This window comes from Pleuronectes platessa, chromosome 1, assembly GCF_947347685.1.
Source record: "Pleuronectes platessa chromosome 1, fPlePla1.1, whole genome shotgun sequence".
NCBI classification, from domain to species: Eukaryota; Metazoa; Chordata; class Actinopteri; order Pleuronectiformes; family Pleuronectidae; genus Pleuronectes; species Pleuronectes platessa.
The window spans coordinates 26,491,689-26,519,272 of NC_070626.1; the positions used below are offsets into that span (position 1 = coordinate 26,491,689).

At 42.8% G+C, this 27,584-nt stretch overlaps 1 protein-coding gene across 1 annotated transcript; it reads left to right on the forward strand.

Annotated features, from left to right (window-relative positions):
* Positions 1–497: 497 nt before the first annotated feature.
* On the forward strand, positions 498–25,624 carry LOC128436825 (mothers against decapentaplegic homolog 3). The gene is made up of 8 exons (XM_053418716.1): positions 498–1,104; positions 19,013–19,206; positions 19,370–19,504; positions 19,830–19,955; positions 20,897–21,109; positions 21,205–21,342; positions 21,543–21,687; positions 22,790–25,624. The coding sequence occupies exons 1-8, from the start codon at positions 902–904 to the stop codon at positions 22,911–22,913; spliced, it is 1,278 nt and encodes a 425-aa protein (XP_053274691.1). The 5' UTR covers positions 498–901; the 3' UTR covers positions 22,914–25,624.
* Positions 25,625–27,584: the final 1,960 nt, after the last annotated feature.

The following is a 27,584-nucleotide window of genomic DNA, read 5'->3' on the forward strand; positions in this document are numbered from 1 at the left end:
TAAAGGATCCTGGGGGTCTGAGGCCCTGGTTCCGTGGCCCCCTTTGCCCCCTTGGTGGCTCAGCCGTGTCGGTTCCTAAATTGATGAAGACACAAAAGCAAAAGAGAAAGTGGGACTCAGTGTCAGTGAACCTCCCAAGTCCACCCTCCAAGTTTGCTCACAGCTGCAAAAAAACATCAGACGGACCAGTGGAAGTGTGGTTGTGACAGCGTGTGGAGGCCGCATGCACTTTCATCTGCGGCAGCAGGGATTGTGCAACACCCGAGCTGCTCACCGGGCCAGCTGCTGCTCGGCCTGTCGCGGCTCCGCTGTGCAGTCTGCACACACTCGGCTGCAGCTCCTGCATTAGCATTTGATGCAGACTTCAGTCGGAAGGACTCATCACCGCGGATGAACATCACCAAAAACTTTGCCGATCAGACGGGTCGGGGGGGGGGGGCGGTCCGTGCACAAGTCGCAAAACGCAATAAAGTGCTTCCACTTCCTTATTTGAACCGCGTGCGAGGTAAAGACGCGGTGTGGTCGGGACTCGACTTGGGTGGATGCCCCAAAAGAAGCACCGACCCGAAGACGTGCACACGGGGACTAGGTTTCCTCGCGGAGTGGCACAGAAGTACATCGCGCAGCAGACTACCGGGGCGCGCGCAGTCCGCGGCTGGTTTACTCGACTCAGACCGTCGGAGTGCTCTCGAGCTGGGGGTGAAAACTCCGGGATGCGCCCTCTCGGTGTTCATTAGAAAACAACTGTTAACCGGCCGAATACCGCTTCGACCTCCGCTGCGTGGACCGTGGGAAGAGGAGCGGTACACCTCCCCTTCCCCACTCCCCGGTGTTTCCCGCAAACCGAGCGGACTTTTTTCCCCCCTCGACACCGGCGGCGGGACTCAAGCCGAACTCGACCATGTCTATTCTGCCCTTCACGCCCCCGATTGTCAAGCGCCTGCTGGGCTGGAAGAAGGGCGAGCAGAACGGCCAGGAGGAGAAGTGGTGCGAGAAAGCCGTGAAAAGTCTGGTGAAGAAGCTGAAGAAGACGGGGCAGCTGGACGAGCTGGAGAAAGCCATCACCACCCAGAACATCAACACCAAGTGCATCACCATCCCGAGGTAAGTGCAGTGTGTGTGGGAGGAACCCCGCGGAGCCCCCCGGAGCCCCGCGGAGCTGCGGGCTGGACCCGTCCGCCTCCGTCTAACCACCAATAACACACTTGTTACGGTGATATAAACTCGTCCCCCGGTGCTGTTCGCTCACTGTGGCATCCTCCCTCCACTCTCACCTCCAAGTGCCCCACCACCCGGTAACATGGTGGCGGCGGAGCAGCTTAACGAGCTAACGCTGGGTCCCGGGAGAAGCTAGCCCTCACGAGCTGTCACATCCAGGGGCTGTGTGCGCTTTGCACCAGGTCAAGTGTGTCCGGGGAGACACGATCCACGGCCCGGCTTCAACCCTGAACTCGTGTTTTATTGTGTTGTTGTTGTTGTTGTTGTTGAGCTGCAGCAGCGCACATGCGACACAAACGCACGAATGGAGAGCGAGTTATATAACTTGGCCTTAATCTGGGACACTCTCTAGCTCGGCTGTGGGTGCGTAGGCGAGACGTCTGTGGCTCTGGTTATCTCCTGTCGGTGCCTCCACGAGGTTTTCTGCAGACTCTGCACAGTTTTAAAGCCATACATTTGAATATATTAAAGGGATAGCTCACCCTAAAAATGAAAATGCACTCATTAGCTACTCACCACTATGCCAGTGGAGGTGAAGTGTTTTGAGTCCACTTAATACTTTTTGGAGTTTCAGGGGTAAAAGGTTTTGTAGCCAGATTCAATACAATTGAAGTAACTGGTGATCAGTTATTATAATCAAATCCAAGTTGTACAACTGTCGTAAGCCCAGACACACAAATTCAACTCTAGACGGTGTCATTTAAAACATGTTTTTAGCCTAAAGGTCCACTAATATCCTCTGAAGCTGCGTTCGTGTGTGGATCAATGGTGGATCACCATTAACTTCAATTGTATTGAATTTGGCTGCAACACTGTTTACTTCTAAAACTCCAAAAGTGTTTTTTTAGACTCAAACACTTCATCTAACCCCTCGATCAGCATAGTGGTGAGTAGATAATGACTGAATTTTCATTTTTGGGTGGGTTATGGTTGGCGGAAATATGAGGTATAAAAGGTGTTATCATAGAGAGATGCAATTAGTAATAGTTATACTATAGTAATACTTGTTTGACAGTGATTTGTGGTGCAGGCTGTTCATTCCATTTATTTAGTTTCAGTCAGAAACAGACCTGCAGCCAAAAGGCTCACTGCTGCAACAGCTCAAGTAGCTCCTCAGCTCCTCAGATCTCGAACAATGGATTTAGTTCCCATCATCAGAAGTCTTTTAGAATTGAAAGTCCTACGTTTTACTTGAGGGACTTTACAGAAGCCCTGCGGTTGACTGCTTCTTAGTTTTGGGAATCAGTTTGCAAGCACTTTCTTTCCCTATTAACAGGCTGTGAAAGGTACGAGCTGTGTCAGTCAGAAGTCATGAAGTTTCATTGGTCTCAGTTTCTCAAATGTGTGCATATGATATTATTATATGAGTTATTCCTGTATAGAATAGTAGTAGAAATGTAAGTTTTTTTCTTATCTCCACACCCTCCATGCTTTAACAACATTACTCAATAAATGTAGTACTTTTTAACTAGGGACATTTCCTCCACCCCATGAATTAGACATTCAATTTGTATGATGACTTTTAATTCAACTTGTGATACATTTTTCTAGTTAAAGTGACAAACGCTTGCTGATTCCAGCTTTTCAAATATAAAGTTTTTATACTTTTTGTGTCATATGTGATATTAAACTGAATATTTTTGATGTATTTGGGTCAAATTAAACAAAAGATCTGAATGCACAACCTTGCTCTGTAAATCATCAAAACCCTAAAGTTAAAAGGGAAAAACAGTGAAAGTAATCAATGATCTTAATCAATAATTAAAAATAAAACATTTGCTGCAGCCTTAAATTAGTCGACCTCTGACTGTAGTTCAAAAGAATTCAACTACCCCACCATTTACAGCCTCTAAAATGACGGTGAACTAAAACTGAACAGTTATGAAGTCGGGTTTCTTTCAGGTCGTCAAAAGTATAACTTACAGAGAGTGCATGTTCACAGCTATTTTTAAGTCTCTTCTATTTTCACTTGTTGTAGTAACAAATATAGGCCCTGAAACGTTTGCGTGTGCCCACAAAATCTCCCTTGCCTGTGTGGGTAATGTGGATTTGATAGCACACAGTGTATCAGATGAAAACTGAACCCAGCGCGGGGCACTCCCACATTCTTGATAGCCACAACTGTGCATATCACAGCTTGCACAGACCTGGGCCTGTATTCAGAGTTAAGCCTACCCGGAAAGTCTAAATAATGTTCGGCATGATCCGGGTTTCATATTTCCCACCACTAATGCAGAGGGGAAGAGGCAGAGTGTATTAAGATGACCCCAGATCCGAGCTGGCTGTCAGTGCGGGCTAACAGTGTCCCTGGAGAGCTGCTGTTTCTATTAATTCCCCTGTGTTCTGGCTCGCTGACAGCAGCTGCCTGCGTGTTCAGGCCTGTCCATGGGGAGGTCAGCTCCTATCTCTCTGACACATGAACTCCCTGATGAGGCTCATTGCCACCCCTCTGGATGACGGCCTGCAGTGATGCTGAGGGCTGAAGGAAGCAGACACTGTGCACTGCTTGAGTCAGTAGCTGCATCCAGGGGTTGGAAGAGCATATCATGTATCTCGTGGTGTCAATTTATGGGAGGAAACAGGTGGTTTAGTCATCGCAGCTGATTCAGATATCATATCTTAGACAGACAAATACCAGAAGCTCATTTTGGAATCTCAAGGCCAATGTTTTTCCTCGTTTTGTCAAACAAAGTTAATGAAGTTTATAGTTTCGAGACCAAAGCCACTCCTCCCAGTGACTTTGACGTCTTTATTACATCTAGAGGAAACAGTGACGTGGGTTTTGGGTTAGCCAGCTGATTTAAAAAGGGTTCGTTGTGTTTGATTTTAAACATTAACATTTTGAAACAACGCGTCAATCTTGGGTTAGAAGCCTTGTTATCACAACATGGTGAATTTGGTCGGGACATTTATATTCGGGTGCGGGTTGTGAGTGGATGGATGATGTGGGCGCTGGTGGAGCTTGTGCAATGTGTATGTTCCAATGTGATCACACTGGAGATAAAGCCCACAAGCTGGGAAAACACATGAGTCACAGTCACTCAGATTTATATTCCCATTTTAGGCTAAAAACAAACAATGTTGATCGGGTCTAGCCTATCGCTTGAGCAGGCCTACTGCTTCACTTGCCTCTAGGCCACCGTGGCTCCGACAATGAGCTGTTTTTAGTTTTCTAAAGAGCAGTAAAGTGAGTGAATGCTGAGGCTTCATGTTCGACTTCAAGTCTTAGTCACTCATCAATGAGCAGTTGTGGCGTTGTGGTATTGACCTACCTTCCGTCGGTCTCTCTTTCTCCATGTTCCTCCTTTATAAAATCCTCTCACTCCTTTGACTGTAAACGTGGGTTAGTCACCAACATTGAGTTGTAAAGTGCGTCAAACCATGAAAGTTGACCATTTACCATTGTGTGTATGCTTGGGTGTGTGTGTGAAGTGTAGTAGCCTGCATGGCTTGAATGTGACAGGATGACTAACAAATGTCTTTATTTGAGTTGCTTAAGAAGACTCTGCACTTTAAACAGAAGCCAAGCCTGTCTCTGTTGAACCCATGGGTTGCCAACTCAAGTATATAGGTGTGTGTGTGTGTGTGTGTGTACATTGCGTGTGCAGCCTCTGCTGTTTGCTTACAGTCTTTGGGTTAAACCTGACTAAAGTAAATATTTTGTTTTTTTGCCATGGTATCGCATTGAGTATCATGGAAATTTCATGCTCTCAATATTGACTTCAAAATGTTTGGTATTGCTACATGACTGACATCTTTACAACTCACAGTCAATGTTAGTTTCATTTAGCAATAGCCTTAACTGTTTCCTCACTGAAACCAACAAGATGAAGGTTCCCCAAACATGAGGAAGCAGTTCTTTTAACCTTAAACCACAATGATAGCTCAATAATAACCATTAAACCATGACCTTTACTGAACCGAGTCATTTTGGGTGCCTAAACCTGCTCACAGCTAAACCATAGCAGTGCCAGATCAGGACATGGGGATTTTTAAGGCCCTAACATTCCACACACCATCCAGCTGATGAGGATGTCAGCAGAAAATCTTGTAGGTCTTTCTTTTTTTGTTTAATTTAGAAGAGGTGTTTATTATTGATCAAGCATTTAACCAACGTCCTAATGCAAGATCTGAACAGTTTTTATTTGTAACCTATACATGGTGCAACTTTGGCATATAACAAGTTTCTAAATTCGTCATTTGCTCAACATACAATATTAGGTATTTTTCTTGATTTGACTGCACTGGTAATTACTCAAGTGCATCTCAGCACTACGCTGCTATTACTTTGATTTATGTGGGCAAGGCTACTAAGTGTTAGTTCCTATTCAAGTAAACGCTGACACTGTAGCTTTGTGTTAATGCAAACATGCATTCATTTTAGAAATGTCAGAAAATAGAGGGAATTTCCTCTAATCCAGGACTTTTAAGAGCCCAAAGTAAAGCCTTTATATTTGATGTCATGTTCAACTGACAGCCCAACCTTGAAATATTCCAATTTACACGGATGCAAGACATCTTCATCTTCCATGTTGACATTCAAATGGTAGCATGGCAGTTTTGCACAATAAATTACTTAATAATAATTGATTGTCACAGTCGCAAGTTACTTTTATCAATGTCTAGTCTTTTAATACAGGGTTTCTGTTTTCCTGTTTGAGGACTACATAAATGGAAGCCAAACAGAAGTATAAACTCATTCATGTTACATGTTTCTGTAGAAGTTGGAGAGTTTAAGAAAGAGCAGTAAGTTCTAGGAATCCAATGGCAGTTAAGTGTGGGAACACATGTGATTTATTAGGAGGAATTATCCAAGGTGTGTGTCTGCGTGTATGTGTGTGTTGGGTCTTTTCACAGAGCCTGGGGGAGAGGATTCCTCACATCAACCTATCCTTACGTACTATGGGTTTGGACCAGTGCTGAGATGTGCTTTTGTCTTGTCTACACACATCCCTCCTGGCAGCAAGACGGCTGTCTGACTCACACTGCTGCATGTCCGGGCAGGAGGCAGGGAGAGAAAGCATCCCAAGCTCAGGAAAGAAAAAAGAGTTGAAACAAGACATATAATTATATTTATAAGAATGAAAAGAACTATATCTGTGACAAATAGGCAAGAGGGAGATAGGGAGGAAAAATTCAGAGGAGGACAGAGATGCCATCACAGCCCTTTTCATTTAGGTGTTTTCATGAATAACAGTTCTTAACATCTTATGGGCGACTTATAACTTAAGAGGATTTCTTAGTTTTTTTTCATGGTCTTCAATTGATTTAGTCACCCCTTGGAAATCAAGTCAAGTCCACAGCTTCAGAGTTATGTGGAGTTGATGGTGATTGAAAATGGCACAAAATATGACTGACAGAGCTTAAAGTCAAAACCGATAGATTTACTTTGTAGTAATCCTCTGATTATTGAAATTAGTGCTGACTGTTTCACACCAAAGCAAGAGCTCTGTCAGACCTGGTTTGATAAAACCGGCATCAAAAGCTCAAAACCTTCAACCTCAAGGCTGGAAAACAAACCTCAATGGGGTTTTGGTGCTGGCAGTTAATTTTCTGTCCTACTGTAGAGAATCAGAATATTTTTTGTCAAAGCCTTATTTACTAAGTCATCGATCAACATGCTTGGATTTAAATCAAATTTGAGGCCTACATTACGGCTGAATTCTTGTGTGCATGCTTGGGTTAATACCAAGTTCAGATGTTGCAACACCAATGATTGGTGTGCAGTTCAGACGTCACCACTTGTTGTCTTGTGATCAGGGGTCTCCCAGTTGCTTCGAGTCCATACGATAAAATCTTTCACCAGTAGGAACCTCAAACTATTCCTCTTCTGAGTTTCCGCCTCTTTATAATGCCTTCCCCCAGTCCTGCACTACAATCCACCGTAGTTGTTGCCAATTCGTCTTAATAATTAGAAATCTATTCGGAGGAGGCAATTTGTCTGTGAGCTTCTCGAATTGCATCTTTAAAAGGCGACTGCCAATCGAATGCCGAATGGATTCCCATCTGGGTCTTCGTTTTTGTTTGAGTTTCCATATTTTTTGGTGAGTTGAATATTGGGCTAAGAAATGTGATGTAGGAACTTGACATTACGCTTGCAAACATTGGCCTCTTCTGCTCAATGACACAAATAAAAAAATTGCTGTGGTGTTAAGAGCTCTGAAAGAGGGACAGAGGCAGAATGAGAGAAACAGCGGCAGAGATCAAGGAAGAATACAGAGCTGGAAATTAGCCGGGGATTCCCAGTGTTGTGTATGGTGCTGGAGGGGAGACCTGTCATAACAGCGGAAGAATGTGCTTCTATGAGGGAGACCGAATGAAATAAGAGTGAAAGCAACAGTGGCAAAAAAAGTGATTGAAATTTGAGGGGATCAGAATGTAAAAGAGCAAGGCAAACCAGAAAGCCAAGGGTTTAGATGAAGGAAGCGAAGGAGACAGAATATTTGGCAAGAGGCAGGGTGGTGGATTCTCTGGCTTATCAAAGGGAGACCGCGGCTAGTGTGTGTTTTTTTTTTAATGAAAATAAAGACGCTAATAGCTTTTTGTTTTCCAGCTACACAACAGTACAACATCAAAAGAAGTGTGACTACATGAGTCTGGGTGACAGACGCACACAGACATGTAAACTCAGACTGTGAAATTCCTTTATATCTGTCATTCTTGCCACAAGTATTTCATTCATTATAATCTTAAAAGGCCCTTTGGTTAACTTTGTTAAAACCTACAGAAACCCTGTATACCTTCCCTTTACAGATGTCCTTCACATTCAGTCATTATCAGTAGAGGTCTATCCATCCTCTCGTTTATCAGTGCAAACACATTTGCTACTTGTGAATTAGCGTGGTCATGAATGTTCAGCATGAGTATGGTCCTCGGCCAAAGATTGAGATATAACTTAAAACAACATGTACAAGCCAGATGTTGGCTCAAGGAATTTCCACATCAACAACAGCCTGACATTTAAAGTTGATGGTAAACACTCCCATGGAAAATAATTTATTGTTGTGATGCACAACACGTGCAGTTCCTTTTGACACCAGATAACTTGTAGAAAACATTCCTTTAACATCTGTTTTGATTTTTTTGGGCTGCAACTGCTCCCATGATCTATTGATGTGTTGAAAATAATCTTAAGATTGTTGTTCGATAAAGGTTCAGTGAAAAATGTGGATACAAGTCTTATGTTGTCTTAACAATAGTCCATAACTCAAAGATAGATATGTCGATGGACAAATAGATGTGGAGCTCTTTATTATTTAGAAACAACCTAACACTTGATACACTGCCTCTCTTTTTAAATCTTACTTGAAATAAGTGAATATCTTCAATAATATCAATTAGATGCACTTAAAACCTTTTAAACTTATAAAGTTGGTTAAATGATCTACTAATCACAATATTATATATGAGAAATTACACAGTCACAGAACTTGAAGTATCACCTTCATAATCAATACAGGTTAAGTAGATCATTGCTGATTCTCTCACAGACATTCTTCTTCCTAAACCTTCATCTTAATTATGCTTTAGTGTGGTTACAGGTTGTTTAACACAGTGACACGCCGTCACTCACTTAGGCAGCTTTCACACCAGGTATCACACATGAGTCATCTGAGACAGCATTGTCCGCCAGAGACGAAACAGAAGACAGGTCACAGAGAGTTTATGTGTGGTGTCTGTCTGTGTGTGGTTGGCTGCTCCAGTAACAAAAAGGAGGTTCTCTCTTTAGTTGGGTTCAGGATTTCTGTCATTGTTCCATTTGCTTTATAGAAACAAGACACTGCCTTGAGTCCAGACAGATATATACACTTGAGTGTATGTATGTGTTGTGTTGTTTACCTTGTTGTAACCAAAGAGTTATGACCTAAAAAACCTGAATGAGTTGGACCTCAGTGGCTTCAACTGTCTCCTGCTGCTGCTGGGTCACAGTAACACTGTGATATTTAGGGCCAGGACCTCATTGTGCCTAATATTTTCTATCTTTCAATGCATTCTTATGGGTTTAAAATTCAGAAGACGTGTCATTTAGGGCAATAGTCTTGGGTCCATACGCTTAACCAACTGGAAATCTTTATAATTTAAATTAATTAATCTTTACACGCCATGTACTTTGATAAGTTTTTTTAAACTTTACAAAACGATGAAGTTTAAAAAGGATTCATTGAACGGTATTCAATTGAAATCATCAATGAAAATGTCATGCAGTTCAACAAGATAAACTTTAAATTAAAATGTTCTGGTTGTAAGTCACAGCAACATAATATACCAGTAAAAGATGTGATTATTGCATTGGGGCCACCGAGACTATCGTATGATTTCATGCTATCCTACGTGTGTTTGTGTGTGCATGTGTGCATGCGTGCATATGTGGTTAGTCAGCTCAGAGGAATGCTCTTTCTGCCTGCCGGGGCCTTGAGGAGGGCGTGGGCTGCTGTTTGGTTTGCGGCTTGCACCAGGGGTGGAGGGGGTTAAAGAGACAGCGCTGCCTCGACTTGGCCCCGGCCGTCTCCCTATCTGCGGGGGAGTGCGTGTGCACGACACAGAAACACACTCACACGCACACAGACATGTTCACCAGACAACAAACCTGCCTTTGTGCTCCAGTGGCCACTAGTGCGACTGCTGCTGCTACGGGTGCTGGACTACAGCTGGATACATGTGGGAAAACTCAACATGAAGGAGCAGGGGTTTAAAGGGAAAGAGGGAGATTACTTTTAAGCCACGAGGACAAGTGAAAGTCTTACAATACAGAAACTGAGCAAGGAAATAGCTGAGATTGAGTAAAAGTTGTGAAAGATAAGTAGCGTTGATCACTTCATAAGGTCCAGGACTACCTAAAAGCCTCAGCAGACGAAACCAAAGGGGCCTAAATATATAAATCCTGGTTCTAAAAAATGTATTGCATATTATTCCATGAAGTTGACTCAAACATTAAGGCTAAAAAATTGCTCTCTAGATGATGTCCCTGCTTTTATCGGAGTAGAAGAAACTGAAACTGAAGTCAAGTGAGAATCTCCACGTACAGTACACTTAAATGTCAAGGACGCCCCAATATAGCAACACAGGAAACAAGGGATGAGTTCTGACGGCCGGCTCCATTCGGCATCTGGTTCCACTGAGGTCAAATAAACAGATTTATCAAGCTTCCCTTTGAATCTTTAGTTCGCAGCCTCAGTTTTGTCTCTTTTCCTTTTTCTCTCACATTACAAGCATTGGCAAAGAAATACAGAAGATGGCATAAAAGACAAGTCCTTTGTTCAAATCTTCATCTACCGTCCCAATATGTTAAAGTAAGAGCTTGTGTTATTTGAGAAGGAAGAGCGCTCAGCTTCCACCTGCGACCTCTGCAGATTGTGTGACCTGTGCAGAACATCAGCAATGTATTCAGGTTTAGAACGTATCTATTTTTTAAATCAATCCTCACTGGCTTTTGCAGCTGCAGCATGACTGATATCGATTTATGAAAAGCCAAATAAAGTAGCGTCCTGACATTTGTACTAATTCTTATCTGTGTATCCTAATCCTCAAATCTAAGTGCTTAATGAAGCTCAGTAGATTTAAGCTCAGTTAATCAAATCGTGCCCAACACTAAATCTTATGTCCTCTCGTCACATCCAGGAGGAGGACGGACTATCACTGGGTTTGTAGTTCGGCCTAAACTCCTGCAGTCCCTTACTGCAGGGAAAATGACCGAGCTGTAGGGAACGATCTATTGATGACTTGCATCTGGAATATTTCATCATTTTGGTTCTAAAAAAAAAAGCGACAAGCTGCTCAGCTCATTGACTATTAGCAGTAAAACTAACGTTTGCCAGTCCTCTATCGTCCAGACTGTTATTGGCCGTCTAGCCTCGACCAGTCGGTGTCTTATTCCACATTAGTCCCTCCTTCACTGGTCCCAGAACACTCCAGCGTTATGATATCACCTGTGGGACTCGCTTTTCTCTCACACTCTATTCTTGGTTTATTTCCCTCATCTCCGCAAAGCCCCACCCCCCCACCCCCAACTCTTTTCTTCGTAAGAAAGTCTGATGGCTTTTCCAGAGTGAGTGGGAGGCGCGTGTGTGTGTGTGTGTGTGTGGAATATGTCTGTGTGACCACTGTCAGAATGCATTCACAATTTTGTGCACTGAGAGCATTGGTTTCCTCGATAAAGCTGATGGCAAACTTTTACCATCTGTCCCTCATTTTCAAAGAACAGAGACTTATTTTTTCGGATTTCAACAAATGCTTATTTTCATTATTGATTAGTCTTTTGATTTATTTCTGGATTCTCAATTGTTTGATCTATAAAAAGCCTTGTTTTTGTCCAAAACATCACAAAGGATAAAGAAAAGAAGCGAAAAAACGATTGCTCTGTTTGAGAGTCTGCCCTTTTTGGATTAGCCATACATTCCCATCTGGTTCTAGTAAATAAACTGATTGTTGTCATAATAACTTTCCGGGGTTCTTAAATCCTGTCTCATACTATTATAAACCACTGTGCAGTGTTTTGGCATCTGATAAAACTCGTGGATCTGTTGCTGCAGACTGACCTTCCTGGATTATTTAATTGTATCACTGGTATCCGAAATAACATCCCCTCCCCCCACCGCTGCAGCCCCTTACTTTTGTTATTGATATTTTTGGGTCTGAACACAAGGAAAAATCAGATGAATAACAAGAAAAGCACTCAGCAGAGCACATGCCACCGTCCAAGGCCTCAACAGTCTCCTAAATTATATCAAACTTCACCGAATTGCCCACATATCAACTCCCTAAATATTTCTGTCATCAGCATTTAGAAGCGTCTCTCCGACAAACTCCAGTGGGAGAGAAAGAGAACGAAAGCTTGAGGAGAGCTTAGCAGCAGAGAGGATTCAAACTGTAGCTGTCTACATTCTGTAACTCTCTTGACATCTTCGTTTTGTTGTTTTCTGTGTATGTCAACGCTTTTTCATCCGGGGGTACTTGTTTTCTTTTTTGATTTGAGTTGATCCGTCACATGTTGCCTTCATCAACTCCTTCACTTGCTCATAGTGAATCCTGCAGATGATTTCCTGCTGTATTCACTCATGAGCTCCTCCGGGGTTTCTAAGGACTTTATACTCGGGGGGGGATAGGCGGAGAAAGTCAGCAGAAACTCTGGAGGCTCTCAATCGGACATTTGTGTTCACATATATATCCTCCAGGAGATGTCCAGAGGATCTCCGGATTTCAGTGCACATCTGAAAGCAGCTTTAGTAAAGGATTTGTCTCTTCACATGTAGTTATTGGAAGACACCAGCGCCCTTCTGAATGTCACTGGACTGCAGCCCTGGTGCTCGCGGCTCGACAGACTGCCCACAGACTTTATAAAAAGGCACAAAGGCCATTTCATCTCTCCACTCCCACCCCCACCAGCCGCACCCCTCCGGCATTGGGACGTAGGGATAGTGGGACAGACGGAGGAGAGGAAAGAGGGGGCTTAAAGGGAGAGGGGGGCCCAGTCACAGACACTCTGATCTGCCCTGAGCTGCTAAGACAGTCTGCCGACCCTATTGTCCAGCAGCACCCTCCTTTCTTTATCCACCACCCACTTTGTCCTCCCTGCTTTGTGCTCTCCGGACAGAAGGCCCTGCGTAGTCGTATTTGCAGGCACTTACTTATTATCATTTTTAATTAGATGAGGGAGAGCTTCTAAAATGATCATATATTACAGCCTGATGACCAACACCTGGAGGACAAGAAAAAAGAGACTCTCAAAGGCATTTAGTCTGAAAGTGTTTTCTGTCCTTTTTGGTGATCTTAGACTTTCATTAAAGTCCAAAGCTTGGCCGAGAGATGTAAAAGGTCCACGTCAAAAGGTCTCAGTCCACCAGTGTGTGTGTGTGTGTGTGTGTGTGTGTGTGTGTGTGTGTGTGTGTGTGTGTGTGTGTGTGTGTGTGTGTGTGTGTGGTTGTGTGTGTGTGGTTGTGTGTGTGTGTGTGTGTGTGTGTGTGTGTGTGTGTGTGTGTGTTCTTAGACCATAGCCAGCCTGAACACATACAGTGTGTATAGTTTGTGTCTCTGAGCGTAGCTGGGCATGACTCTGTGTTTGTTTTGCCCCCCCCTCCCCAGCTCAGTAAAGCTCAATCTGGTCCGTCTCAGTCTGTTTTCTGAGTCAGACACACACACACATGTCTAAATACTGCTCCTCTTCACAATCACTCACTTCTGCACTTACTCCTCCATATCCTAAAACAGTTGATAAAGAAATGTGTGAATCCCTTTGAGGTTATGGTGATTTTATCTCACTATTGCACATACCTGTGTATGTGTGCGTGTGAATGCACAGATTGCACTCGCTGCCTTTCACACAAGCAGACAAGCTGGTTTGGGCTCAAAGGTCAGGTTCAGCCTCAGCTTCAGGTCAGAGCACACAATGATGTCGACACAATTTCCCCTGTGGCAAAAGAAAATCTATACCAATTTGTCCCTTTCATTCTTGCAGATCAATTTCACTCCGACCGTTTGTTGACAAAGTAATGTCAGCACTTTGTCTCTTGTACTAAATCAGAAAGGGAATTGAGATGAGCTGCAGATAAACAGTCTCACGCCAGTCTTAATTATTGTCTTTGCACATGTCAGTTAAATCTGTGACCGACAGGAAAAGGGAAGTTTGGATATTCTAGAGGGGGCAGTTTATCTTGATTTGTCAAAAAACTAAAAAGTACCTATTTGCGATATTTAATTAATCATTAAGTTTGTGTACAATAAAAAAAAAAGGTTACACATCAGCACCAGTGTTACTCACAACCTGAACAATGGCCCTGTTCAGTCCACCTGTCTTGTGAAGTGGATTAATTATTTACATCTGTGCTTTTGATCAGTCAAAAGGTGAAATTTAACATATCCATGACATCATTGTATTTTTTATTCTGCTTGGTGTCAGCTGGTTTCAACCTATGATCTGTTTCCACTGTTGGCTCGATTGGACATTACACTGACTCTGCACTAACGGCAGGCAGCAGCTCAAGGTCTTTAAAGATCTGGTTCCGCTGATTCAGACATCAATACTCCAGCTATTGACCCTTTTCACAATAAGACATTTTAGTTTGATTGTGATGTTTTCATGAGCAGCTAGTAGAATAATCCATTCATATTTCTGTTACTGACTCAATTCATTACGTGTGCTACACCGTTAGGTCCAAAGTTATTTCACCAGTTTTAAAACCTCAACCTCAAACTGTTTAATGTACGATTCCACTGTAAACCACTTTGGGTGATTTCAGTCTAATTTTGCAATAGCTATAGCTCCTCCTCCACAACCCTTGTTGGCACTGAGGGCATGTGCCTGGAAGCGTTTGGTAACTGCCATATGTCGATGTTGCAAAATGCTATGAATACTCCAGGAGGACATGATAATGTGACTAAGATGTCGACATAACTCAGCTACGGTCAGAAGACTCCACTTGTCTTGATATTAATAATGATATTCCGAGAATGACCTCATACTACCTTATTGTTTTAGTTAGCAGTTTTCTGTCATTTCATAGTCAAAACAACTAGGTGGGTTAACTAATGGATTGCTCTGTTATTAAAATAGTTCTTATTTGCAGCCTTCACACCATAACAACACTGGATATAGTCTTATATGAACAAAAATTGGTCAGCATCTAATTTCTCAGTGTGTAAATAAAGTCCCAGTGTGTTGACCGGTTTCTGGTGCTGTGGGGAGAGGCTGACGTTTGAAAAGTGCTGGCCTGAGTTCATGGATTTCTGGAAGCTGCTGGATCCCACCCATGTCCATCAAATCTTCAGTCTAGCGCCCACGCAGAGACACACACACACACACACACACACACACACACACACACACACATAGAAGAGCCCAGCAGGGAATTTGGGGTCATAGTCCCCCCTCCCCTGCTACATAGCTGAAGGACTCTGAGCTCCGTGTCATGTTAAAGTGTTTTGCAGAATGTGAGCTTGGCTGTTTAGACAGTGCTACTGGCTCTTCCTCTGAACAACAGGCTGAGGCTTGGTGGTGGCACAGGAGTGGTTTTTACTGTCAGTAAACTGTTTCTCATCAAAGTCTCATTTCACCATGCCGCCATAAATCTCCTCAGTAAAGTGAGTCACACTCTCTCAGATTTAGAAAGTGTGTTTGTGCCTGGACCTGTCCATCTGTTTCATGTGCACGTTTTAACTGTTGCTGTGGGGTTTTCTTTACTTTATATCTGTAGGTAAACAGCAGTGGGGGAAGAAGTATTTGGGTTCTTTGACACTATGCATCTTTTTTTACCTTTTAAATAGCAGCTTCAAAATTAGTTTAATGGTTTGCTGACTTGGAAAAACACTTCTTCTTTCTCTATGTAACTTAAGTAAGTGGGTACGACTTCCTGTGTGTGTGGAGATGGATGATTGTCATGGTTTAAATTGCCATAATCAGGCCCAGCAAGTTAAAGAGCAATGCTGAACTTTGGATCTGTTAAAAAGACACAAAAAAAAACATTGTTTATCTTCAATAATCAGCTAGTAAATTTTTAAATTATGAAGAATGTGTTTTTGTTAAAGCAGGAGCTCTCCTGGTTCGGGAAGCTGGGGATCATGGGTCATATCCACCAGGGCGCTCTTTCTCAGTACAAGTTACGTAGTGTTGCTTTAAGTTAAAGAGGAAATCACCTCATCTAAAAATGTTCGACTAAAACTATATCTCCTGGATTACAAGCAGAGTATCAATATTGCAAAAAGGCTCACTATGCAACGCAGCTTCCTCAAAAGTGTCATATTATTATAGTATATTTTAGTTTTTAGTTTTTAGCTGGAGTAAGAGCAGTTTAATATTGTCATTCATCAATATGATGGAGATATTTTTGTACTCAATATACTAGTTGGCAGATTAGCACTGCCTGTAATATGATGAAATCAAACATGTTGAAATATGACAGCTGGGGCTCAGATGGAAGGTTGGAGATTTGGCCTGTGCTTCAGTGAATACAGTAGAGTTCATGACGATATACAGACACAAGTTTTCTGTGCAAACTGTATGTGTGTGTGTGTGTGTGTGTGTGCACACCTTAATATCCTCCTGAGACATTATACTGCAATGTACACAAATAAACCGGATTTAAGACACTATTGCCTCGACACAACAAATAACAAAAAATGTAGGGCATAGCTAGACTTACTGTAGGTCCACTGTTGTTTTGTATCCTACATGTGCAGTTCTCATGCCTTTTATGAGTGTGATTCATTCCAAGCTATAACTGTAACCCTTTAAAAACACTGACTGGAAGGGGCTTCACAAAGACAAGGACATTAAGTAGGACACCAACCAGCCAGTAATGCCACCGCAGTTTGTGCACGTCTGTCTCAGCCCACACAGAGTCTGGCCCCACCAAACACCCACTCAGCAGCAGCAGCAGGGACCAAACACACATACCACTGACATCAGATCAGCCCAGTCAGACCAGTTAGCCCATTTACAGCCATCTACAGAAGTTGTTCTTACTCTTTCTGATTTAAAGTACTAAGTGCAACCACAAACACACTGAATCAAATTCTACTTCTTTGAACCTTTTATTGCCCATTTTTTGTGGATGAAGTCAGTGGAGTTTTATTCCAGTTTGCTCATTTCAATCTGTAATTAAGTAAATATCTTGTTTCCTTTGGCCAGTGTCGACTACATGTGGTCACTGTTCCTCTTTGCAAATGAGTTTTTCATGTGTTTCCCTCGTGACGTTTGGATATTTCCCTATGATTTGCTGTTACAGCTGCGTATTTGATGGTGATTTAGGTATTTGAAAGCTTTTATATGTATTTTTTTATGTTTCTTTTATTTTGCCCAGTCCTTGAAACTTGACGTCAAAGTTACTATGGTATGAAAAGGCCAGAATTGCTCCTGCACCAGTGAAAGATGCTAAATGATGCAACGCGATGATGGGAAACAGCCACAATAAATCATGACTTGATTCACGTCAAACACAGGAGAAGTGCAATAGAAAAGAGGAACAGTTCTCACAAGTAGCTCCTCACAACCACTTTCCAGAAGACCTGTATTCAAATGTAAAGCTTTATCAACACCTCAAGCTGCAGTGCGAGGGTTTTGACAATGTTGTTGGACTTGAGTTGAGTTCCAGTGTGTTTGTCTGTGTGAGGATCCAGGTTTTACACATGGAGGTGGATGATGGAGACAAAAGCCAGAGGTCAGCGGCTGTTAGTGGGGTTTTGGACCAGTGGAAAAGGGGCTGAGGTTAATGGACCCGACAAGGGCCAAACTATAAAGTCAAGATATTTGTCAAATACATTTTTCTCAAATATAGTGTCCATCATTTCAGATAGTTCTCATCACACTGATGTTTGTTCAAGTGTTTTGCTTGTTTTAATTTGTCCTTTGATATCATTAAATTGGGATGAAACACCCTGATTGACATCTGAGTCTCACTCACGATTGGTCCAGTGTGTTTATGGACAGTGGGAGGAAGAGGAGACGTGTCGTCCATCTTTCTATACAGGCTTTGCTCATTTCCTATAATTCAGAACCATCTTTAGCAGAGACAATTCAGTGACAACCTGTCACTTGCACTTCACAACACAGGTGTCACAATAAGGGAGACATCATTTGTGTTTTTATTTTGATAATTATGAAGATAACTGGCTCTTTTATGTGTTTCATTGACAAACTTGTTTCATGGTTGTGGGCGGCACTGCTTTTGAGTTTAAATAGTTTGACCATTGGCTCCAGGTTCAGGTAGACTTTATTTCAGTCTTTATTGATGTGTTTTTTGGGGATTCTTATCTTCAGCAGCTTGCTTCTTCAGCCGTGTGCCCCTGTACGCTTGCCTCCACCTAAAGCGCACACTAACATACACACTTCCAAGCCTCTATTAAGGCAAAGTGGCGGTGAATGAAAGCTTTTGCCATAAAACATGAAAACAGCATAATGGTTGACCCAGATGTGCCACTACTGAGCTCTGATTGGTTGGACAGGACACAGCCCTGTTTTTATTTGGGGGCTGATATTTGTCCTTGCGAAGGGCTTTAGCTTAAGCCTGTGACCCTTACTCTGTATTTGTGTGAGAGTGAGTGGGTGAGAGAGAGAGAGAGAGAGAGATAGAAGGGACATATGTGGCCTCTGACGTAAGATGATGATGAGGTTAGTTTTTTCTTTCATGGGTCATTTAGCTCAGAGATTACAGGCTACAACTCCATTATGTCAATCTGAGCGTCAAACTCTTGCTCATTAATATCTGCCGGCCTAAATCATCATCCTGCCAATAGTGTTGTGTACCAGATACGTGCAGATGTTACACAACACAATGAAGTTCACCTCACACACCTTGTAATCTCATTGTTTATTATTAGACATCAGCTCATAACCAGTGCACCCACAGCTGGATCCCTCGTCAGGAGCAGGAAGCAAGAGCCCAGACTCGGTGTTTGTTGTGTTTTTTGAGGACAGAGTTAAGATTGGTTGATTCCAATATGACGAATGAATTAAAACTAAATTCAACGCACTGTGGAAAAAAGAAGGTTGTATTCACTCACGATGTCATAATGTCTACATTGAGTTTGACCAACCTTTGATCCTGGAGCTTCATCAGGTTTCTCAATATGAAACAACACGTAAAAGGGAATCAACTCTAAAAGGCCTGAGACAATCATCACATCAATAACAGCTAACATCCTTAAAATCAGGCAAATAAAATGGAAAAATAACCTAAAAGAGGTTATATTGTCATAATCATTTCATAATGTCATCAGAAAATGTTTGAGGACAAACGAGCAGTATCTCAAAAAGTTGCACATTACTAACAGACGTCTCTGCTTCTCCCACTCCTCCTGTCTGCAGGTCCCTGGATGGCCGCCTGCAGGTTTCCCACAGGAAAGGTCTGCCCCACGTCATCTACTGCCGTCTGTGGCGCTGGCCCGACCTGCAGTCCCACCATGAGCTGCGGGCGGTGGAGTTGTGCGAGTACGCCTTCCACACAAAAAAGGATGAAGTGTGCGTCAACCCGTACCACTACCAGAGAGTGGAGACACCAGGTAGGACAGCTCACGGCTCGTTTATCTCCTCTGAAGAAACTATCATGGTTCTTTTATTGTTTTATTGTATAATATTATTGTGTTATCCAGACATGTTACCAATCCCCATTGGTATGCTCTGTGTGTGTGTGTGTGACTGTCTGTTTCTGTGTCTATTGGACAGTACTACCACCTGTGCTGGTGCCCAGAATCACAGAAATCCCCAGTGAGTTCCCGCCGCTGGATGACTACAGCCATTCAATCCCCGAAAACACCAACTTCCCTGCTGGAATTGAGCCCCAGAGCAACTACATACCAGGTACCGGAAAGCCTCCTAACACCATTCACACCCAGGGCTCTATCTGAGAAGCACATGGTCTAAAGGGCATGTTGCAAGTGCATCTAGGGCCGACCCAAATCCACTTTAGCTAGTTGGCAGATAAAGTGTTTGCTGTGCCAAGTGTTACAGGAATTAAACCAATCAGAGCTTCATCTGCCTTCCCTTTAAAAGTCAGGTGCCCTTTACCAAATTTGCTTTTATAACGGTGGATATTAGGTAGTGAGAGATGGCTGTGCATTGTTAAAAATGATTGATACATGGGAATATTAATGTAATGACCTGACTGTGTTATTGTGTGTCTCAGAAACGCCGCCACCAGGCTACCTCAGTGAGGATGGTGAGACCAGCGATCACAAGATGACCCACAGCATGGACACAAGCTCCCCGAACCTGTCGCCTAACCCTGTTTCACCCACACAAAACAGCTTAGGTAAGGAGTGTGTGTGTGTGTGTGTGTGTCTGTGTGCGTCATTCTGTGTTTGTGTACTTTTCTGTCTGCCTGAGGCCACATACAGACAAAATGATTCAATGGTGTATCTGCCTGGTGGGACTTCTGTTTGATTTAACTCCATTTCTGAGAGAGGAATCCAGGTGATGAAAGAAGCCTTTGTCTTCCTCGCACCATGTGAGCAGCCGAACAGGCCAAGGCACCGTCCAGCCAACACTAACATCAATGACAATATCCTACACTTCTTCTATCAGGATGGGAAAAAAACCACCAGGGGGCTTGGCTGGAAGGCTCCTGGTGAAATAACAAAATCACACCAGTTTCATTTGGCAGTGCTGTCCAGCTTCGCCCCGAGCTTCAAAGGCCATGGACGAAATGTTAAAGCTGTTAGAGAGTGGCCACGTTGAGGGGAAAAAAGAGCAAATTACCAGAACCAGTGGAAGTTACTGAAAACTATCAGGGATAAGCCTGTAATTTGACCATCTTGGCTCCATTGTCCCTTCATTGAGGGCTGAGTTTCCACATTTTATCGGGTAGAAGCTTCTGGGAAACGGCGTATGGGTTTTACATTTTGTGAAGCAAGGCCGAGCCTAATGTTTTCTTTGGTGGTGCTTCCTTCCCCCTCTACCTCAGCCCCCTCTTCTCCCCACAGCTCACTCATTTCGCATCCTCCTTTCTGCTCCTCACTTCCATTTTGTCTCCCAGCTCCTCCGTTTTATAGACATTACTGTTTCTGATTTACACCCACTTCTTATTTGGCTCCTGTTACCAAAACCTTTCTTTCTGCCTGTATTATTTCAACCACTTAATTCTCTCATTGATCTGCACATTTCAGCCGTCCAGTACTTCTTTCCCTCTGTTTCTACTCTGTCCCTCTACATTTGGTTTTGATGAAAGCTTCTCTCTCTGTGTCACTGTGTCAGACTTTCAGCTGGTGACTTACTGTGAGCCGGCCTTCTGGTGCTCCATATCCTACTACGAGCTGAACCAGCGAGTAGGAGAGACCTTCCACGCCTCCCAGCCGTCGCTGACAGTGGACGGCTTCACGGACCCTTCCAACTCGGAGCGCTTCTGCCTGGGCCTGTTGTCCAACGTCAACCGCAACGCATCCGTGGAGTTAACACGCAGACACATCGGTACAGCTCCACTCAGATAATCACTCTTCATCACCACAGAGCTGGCTTCTTTACCCATGTTTGGCTGAGGGGTTTGCTTTTCTGTTTTCTTCAAGGCCGGGGGGTGCGGCTGTATTACATCGGAGGAGAAGTGTTTGCAGAGTGTCTCAGCGACAGCGCCATCTTTGTCCAGAGTCCCAACTGTAACCAACGCTATGGCTGGCACCCGGCCACGGTCTGCAAGATCCCTCCAGGTGTGTGTGGAGCTGACAGAGATGGACAGCGTACAGTTAGGGACACAGAGATGTACAAATGGAGACAGCGGAGACATTAGAGGACTTTGTTAGTTTGCCAACTCTAAATGAAATGGATGACAGAGAACCAGTTAACAGTCCTAAATAATGTGTAAAGGTCAAAAGAACTTTGAAAATGAAGTGTTTCTTCTTTCCTCCAGGATGCAACCTGAAGATCTTCAACAACCAGGAGTTCGCTGCCATTCTGGCCCAGTCAGTCAACCAGGGCTTCGAGGCCGTGTACCAGCTCACCAGGATGTGCACCATCCGCATGAGCTTTGTTAAGGGCTGGGGAGCGGAGTACAGGTAAGCCGTAGCTTTGGGTTAATGACAACCGCTCGTTTTCCCAAACGTAAACTTCGACCGCGTCAGAGCCCGACTGCTTAACAGAAGATAAAACTCCAAACCAACTTGTCAGCGGCACTGTGCAATGATCGAGCCCGTATGTAAACACAGACAATAGAAACAAACAGACAGAGTGAATCACATCCCGCAATCCAGCCGCCCCCGCTCTCAGGCATCTGCGCACACACTGGTGACTCCGGTGTGTGACGTTGCCCGGGCCCTCATCAGTAGAAACAGGCCCCAGCTGGCACGCCAGACTATTTTTAAACAAACACACATGGGCTGTGTCAAAAAGGAGATGTCAGACTTTCCCTCTCCCATCCCCACCCTATTTTCCACAGTCTGACTCACTGATAGTAAGAAAGGAGGAGACGGAATAAAGGAGGGCAGATGATTGGACGAAAGTTGGCTGCTCTCACAAGGTTTCCGAGGGGGAGAAACCTTTGTGCTGCGAGCGCCTGCACAGCAGCTCTGTCCAGACCCAACGCTGACATGTGGATACACTTAGAAACAGGATTCAGGTTACTGGACCAGCCAAGTCCTCCTTCTTCTCTCCCTCCAACCCCACCTCCTCTTTCTCTCTGCCTTTTCTCTCTGCTGCCTGACAGTTGTTTTTCCCTTTTACCTCTTTGATTCATAAAAACTGATTCATCAAATGTATTCAGGCCAACACTTCATGATGATTCACTCTATATAAACCAGAGGGAAATCCTGCAGCTCCGATTTCTACATGGGTCCATATGAAACTAAATGATTGTAGACATGAAACATGGATTAGATCCCCACTCAAGAGAAATGATGACACAAGTACACAAGAGAGGGTTCGGATGGTTTTTCAGTTCTCTTCACGCGAGGCTCATTTTGAAGTGTAACATTCATCCTGTTTATCGTGCACTTTCTTTTTTCTTTTGTTGCCTGAAGCCGGCCTCTCGTGTCTGTGCGTTGGTTTCACTTTTGCTGAAACGTCTTTTTTGAAGTTAACTCACCCGTCCTCTGTCCTCCAAACAACTTTCTCTGTCTCTGTTAACATCTGCCTCTGCTCTCCCCCCGGTGTCTCTCCCAGGCGACAGACGGTGACCAGCACCCCCTGCTGGATCGAGCTCCACCTGAACGGCCCCCTGCAGTGGCTAGACAAGGTGCTCACACAAATGGGCTCCCCGAGCATCCGCTGCTCCAGCGTCTCCTAGGGAAGCCCTTCATCCGCCCGCTTCCTGAACACCATGTGACTAAAAACACACAGACTCCATGCAGAAAAGAACGGCTACACAAGTACGGAAAGACAGCGAGCCCCTCCTCGACCTGTAACGCAGTCCTTCCTCCCCCACCAGCTGTCGGTAGCACTTTTTATAAACATGATGTTTGTGGCGAATGGGGACAAGTGCATTAAAGCAGAACCATGTTAGTATGATCTCTACATTTTGTCCAGAATTAATATTTGTCTTTGGCATCTTTGTGCCAGAAAGGCTGTAGCAATGTGAGGAGGGTTTGTTATGTTTCAATTAAGAGATTCTTATTTTCTTTGCTCTTTTCATTCTCTTGATTTTGATGTTCTACATGTGTACAGATGTTCAAAGTGAACCGTGGATTTAAAAAAAAAAAGAATTTAATTTTTGTTAAGCATTCACAACTTTGCAAAGCATGTCTAAGATCATGTTAAATACATCTCACTTGACTGTGTTCCTGTATTTGGGCATTGGATCCTGTATGAAGATGATGGAATAATGGAGCCATCATTTTGAACCACTGTGTGAAGGACTGTACTGTAAAGCCTAGTTCACATGTTTGTCTGTGGTTGTCTGTCGCCTCCGGCACTCTGAGGCCGCACGTAACAGTTTCAGACAGAAACAAATGAGAAACTAAAAAACATCTGTCAAAGTTTGAATCAAACTTTTACCCTCTGATCGCTGCAAAAAGAAAAATCATCTCAACGGAGCAGTAGGGTCACGATAAGGGGAAAAACAATATCTGAGATTTGAAGAATAAAGAGGTAAAATTAGAGAGGGAACGAGAAGCCTCTTGTTAAGTTTTACTGGTGTTTCACAAAAACAGTAATACTTCCATCTTAAGGCACGTTACTAGCAAGACTTTGAGAATTTTGAACTAGGAGCTGTATTCTGAAGAAAGAACTACACAAACATAGAGGAAGTTGCCTCTTTTGTGGCAAAGGAAATGTTTGGTTGACTCTGAGGTTGTTGTTGTTACATCTGCTTGATATTCAAAGGGTCGTGGTTATATAACAAATTCAAGCGTGGAACTCTTTCTTATCGATTCTGTCTTTATTCTTCAAATCTCAGGTTTATTTTTCCTCTAGTTTGTCCCGAACACTGTCGTCATTCACTAATTTGAACCGTGGCCCTAATTCTTCTGACGGAGCATTGTGAGGCTTCAGGAAACAGCAGAGCACGAGTTAACCCTTTAAATATGAGTATTTAAAGACAATGCTATACATAAAATGTCACCAGGAGGATGATGCACTTTTGTAATATGTGAATATTACGTTCACTCATATTCAGTTGTATTTTGTTGTGACATGAAATATTGCCTGCATTTATTTCAGGAAGTTTTGCCAATTTACAAAATTAATTTGCAGCATTGCGTTATGTATTAGTTTCGTACATAATAGGCTTTTACACAACCCTTGAAAACATCTCAGAAACTGTACAACTTGGCAAACTTGGAGTTAAATGACAAATTGAACACACAAAATGTAGTTAGATTACTTGTGTGTGGCAGGAGTTCTCTGCAGCACGTGTGTAAAGATGGCAGGAAGATCACTTCCAGTTTTGAGTTCTCAGCAGTCCATGACATGGGTTTTTATTTTTGTATTATCAGTAATATTGACTCTTTGTTCACTCAGGATCGTTATAGCAAGAGTTCCGTACAGAAAACAGATGCATGTCGCTCCCAGCTCTTCTTCATGAGGTGAAAACATGCTGGAGATTTACTCTGTTTATATGTTTTTTGCAAGACGTGACAGAACATGTGTGACAAGTAACAGAAAACCTGTGAAGACAAAAAGCAGATTCAGCACAAAGCACAAAGGGAAACGTTTAGATAGACGGCGGCGTGTTAATAACATGACCCTGTTTTGTTTAGGTCTGTGTACATGTAGGACTTACATGTTTTATTATATGACCTTCATAGTGTTGATTGTTTTGGAAGCCGGGGAACAAAAAAACAAAATAAGCAAAACAAAATTGGAGAAAAAGCATGTTCGTTGCTTTTGTCCCGTTTCCTCTCAGCCACCCACTGTGACGGAAGTGGATCAATTTCCTTCTGGTTCCATAACACGAGACAAAGACTCAGTGGGTGTACACGGACAATATATTGAATCTTTTTATAGTACTTATTTACATGAACCCAGCGTTTGATGTTAATGCCAGCCCAGTGGAGCTAATCTTTAACATTATAGGGACTCCAGAGAACAGCAAAGGCCATGAGATCTGCCTGAGAGCTGGCGTGGACGCTGATGAGGACTCGTGAACCTTGGAACTGTAACGTCAGGTTGTTTCAGAAACAGTAGCATCTACCGATCTGAGACAAGTCGGCTCTGTGTAGAGCTTTTAGTGTCCTTGAACACAGCGGCCCTGATCCTAATGGGCTCTTAAACCCCATAGTCGATGTAATTACCCGGTAGGGAATATTTTTGCAAGCAAATTTGTCATTTTTATACACTCTTCAACTTATAGAGCTTGTGTTTTATCCCCTTGTCAAATTTGTTTCACTGTAATCGTTAATATTAGTCATGATTTATGTTTTTTTTTTTTTTTTTGCTTGTTAGATGTCTTGTATAAAATTATACCCTCTATTTTTCTCTGCCTATGAAAAGTTGATGTGATGCTTTATATTTTTGTTTATTATTTTTTGGTCTATGAATAAAATATATATCTTGTGGTGACACCAGAGTCGACTTGCTATAAGTGAGAAGAGTTGTACAGATCGTAAAAAATGTTTTCACAAAGACATTTTTGTTTTCATTCTGCTTCACGGTTTAGCATCTCTGATCTAATAACGAATAATTAAACATCAGACTTCAACCTGATTCTCCAGCCTAACAACTTAAGTTAGCGTGAATGGGTTGTTACAGGCGTCTCTGGAGATATTCCAGGTTATAAAATCCTCTCTCTGTAGTTTGGGGATTTCCTAGTCTGCGGTAAATAATTCGGCGCTGTCCTCAGAAGCAGACACGAACCATAATTACAGGCCCAGAGCAGACGCTCTCTTGTTTCTTCAATTAACGTCTATGTTACAAGCTAATGCAAACCAATGCCGTCCGTGCTGTGAGGGAGGCACAGCATGTCTCTGAATGTGAATGCACACTTTGTTCTGGCGTTGTGAATGTAGAGAGGAGTGAACAGCCTCTCGGCCACTTCACAAACCACTTCACCATGGTGACAAATAGTTTGGGTGAATGAGAAAATCTATTGTTGGAGGTGAGAGGGTGGAAGGACTGAAGCTGAAGGTTGTTTCGCTCTGACGGATCACTCCCTGAAATAATCTGCAGGAAGACGTGAAGGAGAGAGGGCCTCCATTGTGTGAAGGCATCAAAAGATACATCAGCTTACATTACCAGTGTGTGTGTGTGGTCCAGATATTAGTCATGTAGGCATAGTCTGTATAACCAGTCACATTGTGGGGACTTGTCTTCCTTAAGGGGACAAAAAGCAAGTCCTCATAATGTAAATCATTAGATATTAAAGTTAAAAGTAGGATTAGGGTTAGGTAAGTAGAAACTCTGGCTAAAGTTAAAGGAAGTTAGTTAATTGAAATCAACTTAATGGAGACATGAGTGTGTTTGTTTGTCTCCACCATAGTCTCCTGTGAGTCAAGAATATATATGTATGTATATATTAAATCATATATATATATATATATACATATATATAAAAATGTTAGAAATGTCCCCAAATTTTTGCTTTACCAACGATCAATTATTAAAACATAAGAAGATTATTTGTGTCGATCAGCTCAGTGATTAATTGCTTTATAACTTGCAGCAAAGCAACAATCTTATCAGTTAATTGACTATTTAGATTCATCTAATTAGGGGAGAGCGGGGCAATGTGGGACATTTTTTACATTTGCTCCGCTCTAGGCGAGCTAAAATGATATATCAGTAAAATTTACACATTTCCCATTAATTCAGGATGTTTTCTAGCAATGGAAATGATCAGAATGTCTTCAGGACAAAGGGAAGTGAAAATATGATTGTTTTTTAAAAAGTGGTCTTGTGTCCCACTTTACCCCAGCTACGGGGTAAAGTGATCCACTTACTTTTTCCACTTTAAAACTACCATAACAACACATGTTGTAATAGTTAAAATCCCGACAGCTAGATTGACAACCACTAATATCGGACTAGTAACAGAATCATGGGGATTGGTCAATTAAGCACATTTAGGATTATTATGATTCATGTGATCTCTTGCACACCCTAGCTCACCTGAACATTGTTTCTCTGTCCAATTGGCAGGGACAGGGATATTGTTTTTCTCTGCGTATTCAAATGCCAGTTCACGGCACTTAACTGGAGCAAGGCCATGGAACTGGTCAGCTAGTTGCTTCAAGTGTTTGGCTCCTCCTCCATCTCATCTGTGAATATTCTCTTTGCCTCAGCTACTGCACCCCAGGCTACTGATTTTACTTTCCCTTTCTCTTGTTTCTTTATGAATCTTTTGATGGTTGTCTTATCAATATTTCTATCCCTACCAGCTTTTCTTAAAGACTTCTTTCCTTGCATGACCTCAGCGGCTGCACTCTCCATCTCTGCGAGGGGTGTTTGGCCCCAGGTAGTCTTCCTTGTGTAGTTTCTTGGCATGATAGCTTTTCTACAATGTTTATGACATTAAAAATAAAAC

Excerpts from the sequence above, each read along its gene's own strand:
- LOC128436825 (XM_053418716.1), top strand. The coding sequence starts at position 902 with ATGTCTATTCTGCCCTTCACGCCCCCGATTGTCAAGCGCCTGCTGGGC. Across the intron at positions 21,343-21,542 it reads GGTCTGCAAGATCCCTCCAG|GATGCAACCTGAAGATCTTC; the intron begins GTGTGTGTGGAG and ends TCTTTCCTCCAG. Across the intron at positions 21,688-22,789 it reads GGCTGGGGAGCGGAGTACAG|GCGACAGACGGTGACCAGCA; the intron begins GTAAGCCGTAGC and ends TGTCTCTCCCAG.